Source organism: Gobio gobio, assembly GCF_949357685.1.
Source record: "Gobio gobio genome assembly, chromosome: 23".
Lineage (NCBI taxonomy): Eukaryota > Metazoa > Chordata > Actinopteri > Cypriniformes > Gobionidae > Gobio > Gobio gobio.
The window spans coordinates 21635605-21650539 of record NC_137119.1 but is presented as its reverse complement, the minus strand read 5'-3'; the positions used below and the strand labels follow the sequence as shown (position 1 = coordinate 21650539).

The following is a 14935-nucleotide window of genomic DNA, read 5'->3' as shown; positions in this document are numbered from 1 at the left end:
ATACTACTAAGAAAAAAGCATTTCATGAAAAATTTCAAATAAAAACCAAAACAGCACAGCTTAGGGAATTAAATATTTCAAATTTCAAATATATTTCATTTAAACCTTCAAATGCAAAATATTACAAGACGTACTTTAAGGGGCAAGAAAATAGATTTCCCATCTTAATATACATACATGAGTAAAAATATAAATATATTGAGTTTAAGCGCCTTTTTTGTCATTAAAAAATTGCTAAACTGCCATTTATGACACATTTAAGAAAGAAAACCGTCTTGACAAAGATGACAGGACACCATAACACTTTTGTCGTTTGAAAGTGAACTAACTGATAAGTGATATTATCAACAGCTTCAATTCAAAACCCAGCCAACTCTGACTTGTTTAGAACAGACATCAGCCATACAAGGTAAGCTATGCAATATTTGCATGTAATATTTGTGAGCAAGTTTATAAATGTCAGGTTGTCGATACAGGACTTTGTGATTTCTCTTCGTGATGTAGTTATCAGGACTCGGATTGGATCTCTCTCCTGCTTTGTTTTTATTTTCATTTTTTTCACGTTGCAGCCGCACATACTTGATTGATCGCACAGAGCTTAATGCTTACAGTAGTTTCTGAGACACTAGTAGCACTAGCAAACTTCCAAACAGTCCTTCCGCACGCCGCGTTCAAACATCACAAACACAGCTCGTACGGGGACTTGAGAAGGCATCAACTTGTAGAAGTTGACTATATTTAAAGACATAATATTTTTATCTATTTTGCTATGTTTCAGTCTGATTTTTTTATTTTTCTTCCAAATTAAGGGGTAATGCAAATTATTCCGGCCCACCCACACTATTGGAGGCCCACCTATCATCAACTTTCTGCCTACGCCACTGCTTTCAAGTCTTTCATTTTTGCGCAGAAGTCACCAACTTTCTGCAGAGTCAATAGCTACAGACCTCCAAACTTCAAATTAGCTCAAGAACAGTGCTTAGAGAGCTTCATGGAATGGATTTCCATGACCAAGCATCACCAAGTGCAATGCAAAGCATGGGATGCAATGGTGTAAAGCACGCCGCCACTGGACTCTAGAGCAGTAGTGTTCTCTGGAGTGACAAATCACACTTTTCTGTCTGGCAATCCGATGGACAAGTCTGGGATTGACGGTTGCCAGGAGAACGGTGCTTGCCTGGCTGCATTATGCCAAGTGTAAAGTTTCGTGAAGGGGGATTATGGTGTGGGGTTGTTTTCAGGGGTTGGGCTTGGCCCCTTAGTTCCAGTGAAAGGAACTCTTAATGCTTCAGCATACCAAGACATTTTGGACAAGTTCATGCTCCCAACTTTGTGGGAACAGTTTGGGGATGGTCGTTCCTGTTCAAACATGACTGCGCACCAGTGCACAAAGCAAGGTCCATAAAGACATGGATGAGCGAGTTTGGTGTGGAGGAACTATAAATGCGCTTCAAGAAGAATGGTCAAAAATTCCCATAAACATACTCCTAAACTGTTATAGCTGAAAAGGGCCAACTCCATATTAAACCCTACGGATTAAGAATGGGATGTCATTGAAGTTCATGTGCATATAAAAGCAGGCATCCCAAAACTTTTGGCAATATAGTGTATATAATGACTGTATGAATGCATATAGTGGTTGTTTCCGAAAATCGCATTCTTCCCTACTATATGGTATTCACAGTACTCATTAAAGAGTAGGCAAAAGTACCCAGATCCCAAAAGTACCCACAATCCAGCGAGATTCTGAACCAGCAATAACTTCTTAAGAAATTTGAGCTACAGTACACTCTAAAAAAAAAGGCTCGTAATCATAGGGGAACCTTTTTTAGTGCTATATAGCACCAATTTTGGTGCTTCAGTGGTTCTTCAGCGGTTCTTCAGAGGTGCTATATAGCACCTTAGTCAAAGAACCGGTGAAGAACCTCTGAAGAACCGCTGAAGAACCTCTGAAGAACCGCTGAAGAACCACTGAAGCACCAAAATTGGTGCTATATAGCACTAAAAAAGGTTCCCCTATGATTACGAGCCAAGAACCATTTTTGGTGCAATATAGAACCTTTTTTTTTTTTGAGTGTAGCTCGTCTGTTTGATCGGACCACAAGAGCCAGCCTTCACTCCCCATGTGCATCAATTAACTCCTGCCGCCCATGACCCTGTCGCCGGTTCACTGTTCCTTCCTTGGACCACTTTTATAGATACTGACCACTGCAGACCGGGAACACCCCACAAGAGCTGCAGTTTTGGAGATGCTCTGACCCAGTCGTCTAGTCATCACAATTTGGCCCTTGTCAAACTCACCGAAATCCTTACGCTTGCCTGATTTTCCTGTTTCTAACACATCAACTTTGAGGACAAAATGTTTACTTGCATTTTACTTTCACTTTATTAGGTACACCTTGCTAGTGCTGGGTTGGACCCCTTTTTGCTTTTAGAAATGCCTGAATACTTCATGGAATAGACCGAACAATGTGCTGGAAATATTCCTCAGAGATTGCCTTGTTGATGCCAGAGGTCAGAGAAGAATGGCCAGACTGGTTTGAGCAGATAGAAAGGCAAGAGTAGATTGAGCAGATAGAAACCCAAAAAAACCACCGGTTACAACCGAGGTCTGCAGAAGAGCATCTCTGAACTCACAACATGTCAAACCTTTAGGCAGATGGGCTACAGCAGCAGAAGATCCCACCAGGTGCCACTCCTGTCAGCTAAGAACAGGAAACTGAGGCTACAATTTGCACAGGCTTACCAAAACTGGACAATAGAAGATTGGGAAAATGTTGCCTTGTCCAATAAGTCTTGATTTTGGCTGCAACATTCAGAGGGTAGGGTCAGATCTTGGTGTAAACAACATGAAAGCCTGGATCCAACCAGCCTTGTATCTACAGTTCAGGCTGCTGGTGGTGTAATGCTGTAATGGGATATCTTCTTGGCACACTTTGAGCCCTTTAGTACCAATTGAGCATCTCCATCTCCATACCTTTATGACCACAGTGTATGACCTCAAACTGGTTTCTTGAACATGGCAATGAGTTCAAATGGCCTCCACAGTCACCAGACCTTTTGGATGTGGTGGAATGAGAGGTTAATGGATGTGCATCCGACAAATCTGCAGCAACTGAGTGAGGTTATCATGTCAATATGGACCAAAATCTCAAAGGAATGTTTCCAGCACATTGTTGAATCTGTCCCACAAAGAATTAAGGCAGTTCTGAAAGCAAAAGGGTGTTGATATTTTTGGTGAATAGTGACTTAAATTTCAATATTTCTCATATAAAGCTATAGCTTTAAAAGACTTGAAATAATACTTGAACAGTGGTATGGACTACTTTATAGTGCTTTTATGGTGGGGCTTATTTGTCATTTTGGAGCTTGACATCCCCAGTTCTCAATCACTTTCATTATAGTGGAAAAAATGCCTAGGATATTCCTCAAAAACTCACTTTTGTCTTCTACAAAAGAAAGCTTGAAATGACATGAGGGTGAGTAAATATTGACTGAATCTCTGTGTGAACTCTTCCTTTAAAACATGAAAAGGTGACAAACTTCAGTCTAGTAGTCTGCGCTCAGCTAAGAAGTTGGCAAAAATCAAAGATAAAGAGCTCTTTTCAGATTCAACACGACAATTCAGTCTGATGATTAGCTAAATGGCAGCTCTCAAATGACCTTGGATGAAAGACTTCTGACTATCATCAACAGGAGAGAGTAAAGCTTTTCCTCATTTTGCTCTTTCAATATTATTTTACTTCTAGACAGCATAAACACAGTATAAATACATAACTTCTCAGAGTGTTGTGATACAAAATGCATCCAAAGCATAAGAAAATGAGTGAACGAGAACATAAAATGACATAGACAGCACTGGCTCACTCAATATTGAAGAACCTACACAATCAGTTATGTCACACACATCCATGACAGCTAATAGTAATGTTTGCTCCTGTTCAAAACAAAAGTGTGTTTTGTAATTAAAAACAGCAGGGATCGATGATGTGAAATGTTGGAGTGAAGACTGAGAGGAGATTTATCTGCGAGAGAAATGGCACAATAGTGCAGCATTATTCACTCTGAATAACATTTGCTGCTTCTGCTGCTGTGGGGGGCAATTCATCAGCCCTAATAAGAGCCTCCAATTTGTCTTCCGCTCTTTGTTTGAATCAATTTGATGAAAGCTGGATAAACACTATTAGCATGAACATGAAAACAGAATTGGTATATGGCATAGTAACATGTAACGTAGCAGTGTGCACACAAGAGACAATAGAAAGAATTATGCAAAACTGCTGTCAGATAATAAACATCCATACAGTACATCAGTGGTCACAAAATAATTGGCGTGCACACTAGGTTCAGTTAGCACATAGTTTAAATAAAATATTTAAAGGTGAACTATGTAGGATTTTTGCAGTAAAATATCCAGAAACCACTAGGCCAGTGTTATATATTTTGTTCAGTTGAGTACTTAGAATATCCCAAATGTTTTCAACTATTTGTAAATCGTGAGAAAATTGCTATTTTAACCAAGGAACCGGGACGTGTGAGCTATGCGTGTGAGGGAGTCGCCTGTCGATTGCGTCATATCTGCGTCACCCTCGGTCTCCGGTTTTATTCAGTGAAACACTTTACTCTCACTGCATTGTGAACAAGAGTCATAGCAGCCGCCGAGCGAACGTCATAACTTCCGTTTCAACACACTCAGATATATCTAATACGATAAACAGAGTTCCGTTACCTGAAACTCATGACTGGAAAAGAGGAAGTGGAGCCGGCTACCGTGTCATAATAAAAGTCCCGCCAGCGACTATGCCATAATAACAGTCCCGCTCTTCAATCGCTCCTGCGGCCTTGCTCAGCTCCACAACACTCGGTCCTGCTCTGCTTCAGACTACAGTAATGTTAATAATTGCATCCATGAACATGATTTCTGCCCGAGTCCTATCCTGACTGTTTTCCACCAGCTGTGAGGTGAAGACCACATGTCCCGAGATTCTGCGCTCAAACATGCCGTCATCAAACTACGCCTTTGTTTTGAACAGGTGACCTCTAGTGGACGGAAAAGTTACATAGTGTAGCTTTAAGGTATATAGTTCCTTATTGAAACTAGGCTTGCTGCGATAGTCAATGTTACCAGTGTTACGTGGTATTAAGCGGTGTTCAGCCGCAACACCTAAATCACTTGCCCACTGCAGCACCGCCCCCCACCGAGTCACTAGCTGACTGAGAGGACAATGGCGGAAGATTTGGTTTCAAAGCGAAATGTAAAACTGCCTATTTGGCAATATTTTAGATTTAAACCCAATGTTCAAAACCCACCGTTATTAAAGGTCCCATGGCATGGCATTTTTCTATTATTTTATAATGTTTCCTGAGGTGTACTTATATTGTTAGTATGATTTTTACATCATAAAATGTCATAATTTAGAAATAAAAGGCATTTTTTCTATACTGATGTTTGCCCTCTGGCTGAATGCCCTGTTTCAAGAGGCTTGTCTGCTGTGTGACCTTAGTAAAAACGCCCACTGTTGTGATTGGCTGACATCTTTGCATTTGAATGAGTATCAGATCTTGTAGCAGAGGGGGCGTGGTTTAACGAGGTCTACGAGGCACGAGCAGAGCCTGCTGCCAGAGAGACGGATGGACCAGAGTTCACTTCTCATCAGTTCTGTCAGTACGTCTCAGTTCAGTGAACTGTTTTAGTTACTAGCATATACTACAGGTTATTCGTTTATTTCTAGTCGGAGGGGCTGTCACTCAAGTCAGAAAGTTAGTAACTCTAGTAAATTATGGATCAGCGCTGACTCGAGACGTGAACCGTTTAGAACTATTAAGTCCGATTTGGTGAACTGGTTCGGTTCACTAAAAAGAACCGGTTCAAAAGAATGATTCGTTCGCGAACCGGACATCACAGAGACGGAGCGATTGCTAACAAAGTTATTTATAGTAACTACTGATTTGTGAGAGCGCTGTCAGCGCGAGTTTGTTTTGTTTGTATCTGAGAGTTCTGAATAAACACGAGTCCCAGTCATGCCGAGCCCGTCTTCCTCCTTATTCTACCAACTTTGTAACACATGCAATGTACCATTACAGCTGTCAAGATGAACGAGTTACAAGTAAGTGTTGATTATAGCATTATTTTTAAATATTTTATCTATCATATGAAAAGCGTCAGTGATGTGCATTGAGTACACAGCGCAAACAAAGACACAACAGCAGTAATCGAATGTAATCCAGTTTATTGTGGGGCTAGGCTGGCTAGCCCGGATAAGCTCACGCTTACCCCCCTTCTGCTTCTGTGGGCCAGATGCAGTACTGGGGGTTGGTTGGTGATGTTGAAGGCCGACCGGCCAGTGCAGCCCGAGCTTCGGCGTGTGCGAGGTTTATCTCTAAAGAGATGTGACTCTGCCGATGTTGAGCAGAAACTCATGACTGTATGCACATTTTAGAACAGATAGACGCGATGAGGACGTACAAAAACACTGACTCACAAGATAGAAACACCGTTCTGTCGGGAGAGAGAGAGAGAAGCCGCAGCGTGTGCACGAATAATACATTTCTGTTTGAACTTGAATAATTAGCTACACATCAGAAATCACTGATCACAGATCAGAAGGAACTGAAAAAAGACTTCTGTTTTCATTTATACATCCAAACACTGAGAAACTGCCAGCATTCACTGGTTCACAAGCCATGATCTCTCGAGGACAAATATGACGCTTGCATGGGCATACCAAAATCTCTAGGCGGAGGAAAGGGAGGTAACCGTTTCTGTTTTGATGTCATAACAGGAGACTTCAAGATTGGCTAGTCTGGCCTGTCATTTTCTCCAAGGCAGAGACAGACAGCCAGAACTCGGTTTACAACGATCAAAATTTCTAGCCACTTGGGGACAATATTCAGGCTAGGGGAACTCATATTAATGTTGAAAAACCTCATAAAATGACAATTTCATGCCATGGGACCTTTAATGCCCATGTGCCTTTACTCAAATTAGTAATTGGAATGTGGAAAACCTACACAAACCAAACTCTTCCAGGTCCAAATATCTCAACACTTCCAATACTCATTTTCCGCAGATTAGATACCAGTTGCGCGTAGGGCTGGGTGATATGGCTGAAAACTGTATCACAATATAAGGGTTTCATATCGGTCGATATCGATAATTATTTATATGTTTTATGACCTATTTTGAATAAGGACAAGGAGAAAAATATTTTACATTTAAACATTTTTATTTTAAACTTAACCTTCCTCTGATTATAATCCTCTCAGTTATAAAGGCAGAAATGTCAACACAACCATGGAAAACACTCAAATAATTAAAATATAAACAAGTCTAAATTTTCAATATAAACAAGTCTAAATTTTCAAATTTCAATTATCTCTTAACATTAAGGTGCAGTGCCTCCATTATTTCTTTGTAACTGTTACCGTTTAGATGCTTTGTCATAAGGCACTGATTCAGAGTACCTTGTAGTTTCAAAGGCTGAATCCGAAATCGCCCCCTATACCCTACATAGGGCACTATTTGAAGGGACAGCCATTTGTAGTCGTGTCTGAAACCATAGTGGACGTTATTGAGTGGACTCATTCTATCCCACTTTGCACCGCAGTAACGAGTGTACAGCTGATATACACACAGCAAATTCACCGAATTCGCTCACTCATTTTCATTCACTCCTTCAAGTGAACTGTATCAGTGGACTAAAGTAGGGAATAGGGATCAAGTGTTTAGGGGGCGATTTCAGCTAAAGTCAAGAATAGCACAACGGCGAGCGTGTCGAGCATAAACACGTCCCCAAAGGAACAAGGTGCGCGCGCGCTGTCAGCAGAGGCTCCCGCTGCGGAGCCAGACGAAAATATAACAAGGCTGGTAAAACAATTTTGTGCTATTACCAGTCTTGGTGGTGATGACAGTCTTGCAGACAACATTGGTCAGACTACGGTCAGACTTATAAAATCCCAAAAAACCCCATACTGGCGAGCTGAGTTGTTTTCCTGTTTTATCAACAATTTCCTTGCTCGCTGCGGCACTCATTTTCCACTTATCACTCCACGCCGGTTCATTTTACTGAAGAATTAATCCAACACGAGACAACGATATGGCGCAACCAGACATGATACAGTTACATGATTGGCTGTTAGCCTGTCACTCCCTACGTTGCTTGGTTACCAGAGAGCGAGTGCCTTTGTTCATTCAACCAAACTTGCTTCGCAACCTCTGGTTTCTTCCGACGAAGAAAAAAAAATGTAACGTTTTATCGAACACATTTTTTATTGATATCAATTATGTGTCTATCGCGATACATATAGTTATCATTTTATCGCCCAGCCCTAGTGGCTAGTAACTTTGGAAAACCACTAGCCACAGTGGCTGATGAGCAAAAAAGTGAATGCCAAGCCCTACAAACCTATGTAGGTTAGTGCAGGAAGTAAGACTGGAATTACTGACAACTCGTTTCAGACTGTTCTTTCTTTTGGAAGACAATAACTCTTTGTTTGATTACATTCACACAAACAGCTATAGTTACTACTCACTACATGAAATGTAATTTCCGAAAAAGCATAACTGGGACACTTTAAATAATTAACAAATAAATTATTTGCCTTTTTAGCTGGGAAACTGGGGAAAAAAATGGTGTAAGATTTGGATTTGTTGAAGAATTTTTACTCAAAAATTGCTAGTAAATTTACTACCATAATCATTATTTATCATTTTAAAAAAAATATTTAAAATAAATATCAAATTGCTAAATGTCAGCTGTCTGACACGACATGTGTAAACCATGTATACCTAGATGGGCTTTACTGCTGGACACTTTCATTGTCCAGAACCTCGTGGTATAGGCTGATCTCCGTTAAACATTAATCTCTGGCATTACTAAACTGCCTGTACGTTCAGAGACAGATGACAAAACACAGTTATCAAATATGGGTCAAGCACTGGCTTGCAACAACAGCTTAAATAAGATTACAGTTCTGCTGGTAGTGTTGAGAGGAAGGCCGCTTTAAGTCGACCGCTCCAGGGTAAGGCTGGTTGATTCTCTATGGATTCAAAATGCATTATAAAGCTATTTGTAAGTGTCATAAACAGTGACTTTCAAGGCCAACAAAGACAGCATAAACAGATGACATGTGAAAATATCCAAGGTTAAAGGGCATTTCAGTAAGGACAGAGTTTACATATATACTGCCTGTAAAGTAATACCATTCACTGTCTACTGAGCAGAGAGAAATTAAACTGACTGAATCACATTTGGTGTAAAAATCGCTTTTCCTAAATATGGTACAGTTTGGCCTTTTGTAGAGCATTTTAGGCACAAATCCAATGTTTTTGTTGGGAGAACAATTAGATATGTTCAATAAACTATTATATATTATAAAATTAACCTAGAATGAAAAGTAATGCCTGGCAGACACGACTCAAGCCTAGTCCCAGACTAAAATGCATGTTTGAGTTATCTTAACTGAAAGCAACTTGCATATCTTAAAATATATCAGTGCTATTGTTTTGTCTCAAGATGGACAGCAGTAATGTTTTATTTTATGTTTATAAAAGCTTCTCAAATTACCTAATTTAACTAAATGATCTAATTTAACTAAGTGATTTAGTTTAATCTAAGCCCTGTCTGTGAAACCAGGCCTAAATGATTATAACCCCCTTAAAATAATGAAGTTGGCCATCCCATCAAAGATTTTTTTTTAAAGAAAGTAATACTTTGATTCAGCAAGGATGCATTAAATTAATCAAAAATTACAGTAAGGACATTTATATTTATATTTCAAATAAATGCTCTTCTTTTAAACGTTCTATTCATCTCAGAATCCTGGAAAAAAAAATATACGTCTTCCACAGAAATATTAAGCACAAAGGTCTTCAACATTGATAATAAAAATATTATTTTGTTGAATTTTTATTTAGATCACTAAAATATTTCTTGAGCACCAAACCAGCATATTAAAATGATTTCTGAAGAATCATGTGACACTGAAGACTGTAATAAAATTTAGCTTTGCTATCACAGGGAAAAAATATTATTTTAAAATAGATTAAAATAAAAAACTTATTTTAAATGGTAATAATATTTAATTTTTTTTTAACTTTTGATTAAATAAATGCAGCATTGGTGAGCATAAAAAAAATCTGACGGACCCCAAACTTTTATTGCATATTAAAGGTGCAGTGTGTAATATTTATGAGGATCTATGGACAGAAATATACATAACAATATTTTCAGTGGTATAAAGATCTTACATAATGAACCGTTATGTTTGTATTACCTTAGAATGAGCCATTTCTATCTACATACACCACGGGTCCCCTTACAATGAAGTCGCCATTTTGCGCCGCCATGTTTCTACAGTAGCCCTAAATGGACAAACTTCTCTACAGAGCGCTAGTCACTCTCTGCTCTCTCCGACATTTTTGTCCTGTGTCGGCCACAGTAGCTTCTCTATGTGCTTCGAAAGGGAGGGGTGAGCAGTAAGCGGTTGCAATTCGCAACCTCATATGCCGCTAAAATTTACACACTGCACCTTTAACTAGTAAAAACACCTTTAGTAGTAAAATCGTCAAGCTCAAGAAATCAATCCTTTTACCCATGTTATTGTAAAAAAAAAAAAAAAAAAAAGATCAAACAATTATTTGGTCCCAGCTCACCCCTACTGAGTGACAGCTTAATTTGGATGAATGAAATAAATAACGCAGCTCATATAATATTGACCTCCTGTGGTTGTACAATCAACAATTTCTAGAGGTTAAGCATCTCCTTACTGAAAGAGGAGGGAACAAATGTTTCAGATCATATTTCGTACCCTATTTAGCGTCAAAAAAGTGACTTGATTTTTACCTTTTTACCCCATTTAGTTTTTAATTTGCATTACATTTCGAGGTCAGAAGATTGAGAAAGAGAGGAGAGGGAAACAAGAAGAACAGAGAGAGACATCAGAGGGAAACCCTAAGCTGATCCTGCTGTTCAAAACATGATCCTCTCACTAAAAAAAAAGACTGTGCCAGCACTGATGAGACAAGTAGTCCTTTCCTCTAAAGCGGTCTTCAAAAGAGCAGCTGCCCGTTTCATAAGCATATTTTATCAGATGAACAGATTACACTCAAATAGATACAAATGGCTGATAAAGACCAGTAATAGAGGCTTTTTGAATATGAGTAAAAGCATTTTAAAACCTTACTTTTCTGCTGTTTTCTATCAGATGGTTATCATCAACATTTATACTAATATTCATTTAATAGCTAAAGGTTTGGTATTTTTTCACAGATGTGTGTCAAATGGGAAAATGCCAGAGGTGCATAAGACTGTGAGTTCAAAGGGCATTGTGTCTATGTGAGAAGGTCAGTTAATGTCAGGTGCGTTGAACTGTAAATTCATAAAGCAGGGGTTTACATGGATATCAAAGCAACTTATACACTTTTTTTAACATTCATTCCGTTCAATTAACGACAAATGCAGCCATGAAGATGTACCGCACATAATGGAAAAATAATGAGAGTGGTTATATTTCCTCACAGTACTATTAAATGCTAATTCAATGCTCTGCAAGCAAGAACAATGCAGTAGATGTGGCAATACTGAGCGGTTTCCTTTATTTTAGTTTCAATGAGATGTGACCACCACTGTATATTTACAGGCTAATGCGAATCTGAAATGCAGCTGGTAAGTTTATATATGACCAATAAAAATCAACACGCAATATGAAGCTGCACTTCAAATAATGCATTTTAGAGTAAGCCCACACTATGGAAGCAATATCTGTGGAAATACACTTTATCTCACGTCTCATATCCCATGTCTAGGGGCAAAAAAAAAAGCTAAGTCAAACATCCCTGAGACATCAAGTATTGATTAGAACTTTCAGTTATATTTATATTTTATTGCTAAAACAGACCTTAAACTTACGACAAAAACATTGTTCATTATTTGTTCATTTATTTACAGTATAATAATATATTACATTAAATATGTAAAAATACAATATAGTAGCAGAATAAAAAATTACCACATACTTTACCATTATTTTTAAGTAAAATAAATATTAAAAAAAAGAAATTATATATACCTTTTTTCATTTATTTATTATATAAAATAAATAAAAAATTAATGGTAACACTTTACAATAAGGTTTCATTTGTTAACATTAGTTAAATATGTTAGTTAACGTGGACTAACAATAAAAAATATTTCTAAAGCATTTATTAATCTCAGTTAATCTCAACATTTACTGATACGTGATTAAAATCAAAAGTTGTATCTGTTAACATTAATTAATGAACCTGAACTAACAATGAACAGTTGTATTTTTATTAATTAATGTTAACAAAGATTAATATGTACTGTAAAATGAATTATATATATATATATATATATATATTAGGGCTGTCAAAAGATTAATCGCGATTAAGGCTGTCAAAAGATTAATCGCGATTAATCGCATCCAAAATAAAAGCTTGTGTTTACATAATATATGTGTGTGTACTCTGTTAATTATTATTTATATATAAATACACACACAAGCATTTATATATTCAAGAATATTATTTTTATATATAAAACATTTATATTTATATATACAGTATATACATGCAAATATTTCTTAAATATATACATGAATGTGTGTGTATTTATATATAAATAATAATTAACAGAGTACACACACATATATTATGTAAACACAAACTTTATTTTGGATTTTTTTTATTAATCTTTTGACAGCCCTAATATACACATATTATATATATATATATATATATATATATATATATATATATATATATATATATATATATATTGAAGTTAAAATTATATACATTTCTTTCTTATATAGCTATTACTATTTATTCTGCTTCTATATTGTGTATAATGTACTTTACTGCACTGCACTGTCTTTTACATTTAAATGTATATTGTATTGCATTATATATTGCGATTCACAAAACATTTAATAAGAGAGAATTTTTGGCTAATAAATTTCAATAGATATACTATATATTCAGCTGTAAAACCCTCATCAACCCCCATATGCTGCTATAAAACTATAATCGGCATAGTTTTCAACAATTGCATAAGAAAATGAATCTTTCTTGGTTGGATGAATTCACCTGCTGTATCGCACAGACCTGATGACCTACAGTACTCACTCTGTTCACAGCTGCAGAATCAGGAGGACAATAAACAGATGATGCTGCATCTGTAAACTTGACTAATGCGTCTTCTCAAAGGCAAAGAAACTAATGGAGACAGCAGATTCTTGATTAACTTTTTAAAATGTATACACTTAATCTATTTAACAGACAAGGTGATTATAACTTTAAATAAATCCTATTTAAATAAATAAATAAACAAATTGTCTGTTTATGGTAAAACAAGGTGACAAGTTTTGTTTAAACAACCTATATTTGTTCAAAGCACAAATAAATGAGTATTGTATACTAATGATCTACTTCAGATGGATAACATCTGAGCAGGATGTGAGCTATAGGCTATACACTGAATAATACATATATGATGAAAAAGAAATAACAGGTCATTAAGAATAAAACAAAAAGTAGCATGAGTTGCTCGTGCACATTGATAGCATGTTCTTGATCAGCGCGCGCTCCCTAAATCCCTTTTTTAAATACAAATACCCCAAAATTACTGACCACACAGTAACGTCCAGCAGATATTGACTATACTCACCCCCAATTTCTTACTCCGAATCCTCACGTAGCCCTGCTTCACTATATCGTTGAAGTTTGAAGCCATCCTCACAGCCTCTCTGTCCTCGTCCCCCGTCTCGGCTGCGAGTCCCCTCAGAAGTCACTACGACATTCAGTCCTCAAGCAACCTGCCTCAGTGTCAGTGCCAGTGCCGCCGCCGCCGCTGCTGTTGCTGCTGCTCGGGCAACCGGCTCGAACGGCTCATTCCACAAGAGAATAGGGAGACAGCGCGCGTCAGATGATTTAATTCAGTGGAGAAGAGTGCAGCTTCCTGGAATGCACCATGAGAGGGCTGTCAGAGGGGTGGATGCAGTGAACTACTTGCTTAAAATGGATGTATTTATTTATTTATTAGTATTACGAGTTTTTGGGAATATGTTACATTTCACTTTAACACAGGACATTTTCTTTAGGTGTGGATATCAGAAATGAACAGCTGTATATTATAAAAAGTAATTTACAAAAGAAAAATCTTTTTTTTTTTTTTGCTGTTTTTTTTATTATTCGCTTTGGTACTATTTTCACAAGCAAGGTGAATATTTTCAAAACGCAGTGTTAATATCACAACAGATCATCAAAAGTGCACTTTTTTCAAACATTTCAGCATATTTTCAATTGTGTTAGTAATACACAAAACCACAAAGTATCCTTTTCACTACACAGAATAAGTGTTTCATCTTTATATATGTTTCATTCACAGTAACTGCACTGTAAAAAAAAAATATTGTTGGTTTAACTTAAAAAAAAGTAAGTAACCTGGTTGCCTTAACATTTTGAGTTCATTGAAATTAAAAAATATGAGTTTATACAATGAAGGAAATTGGTTTAACAAATAGAAACTAAAAAAATTATTGTATCTGAACCACATACATTAAAAAAAATTATGTGATAAATCATGAAAATAGCACAATTTGGCATATTTCACTGCATTTTTACAAATAAAACACATTTACGCAATATGCTTACAACATATTTTTTAATAATATTTGAATAAAGGGTGATGTCGATTCTCAAAAATGTTCATTTTATTAACTCAAATTTTTAATTTCGATGAACTCAAAATTTTAAGGCAACCAGGTAACTTACTTTTTTAAATATATATATATTTTTTACAGCCTTTCATAAAGCTCTTACTATCAAACTTTTGATTTGCACCTCTTCTCGTTCAGTTTTAATACATTTGTCTGTTATTTAATCCACTGATCTTAATGGTTAATCAATCAATCA

At 36.9% G+C, this 14935-nt stretch overlaps 1 protein-coding gene across 1 annotated transcript in view; it reads right to left on the bottom strand.

Annotated features, from left to right (window-relative positions):
* Window positions 1-13926, bottom strand: part of dok6 (docking protein 6) — a 112340-nt gene extending 98414 nt beyond the window's left edge. The window contains exon 1 of the mRNA XM_079805766.1: window positions 13689-13926. Coding sequence (XP_079661892.1) covers window positions 13689-13754 — 66 coding nt within the window. The 5' untranslated portion in view covers window positions 13755-13926. The remainder of the gene's footprint in view (window positions 1-13688) is intronic.
* Between the last annotated feature and the right edge of the window lie 1009 nt (window positions 13927-14935).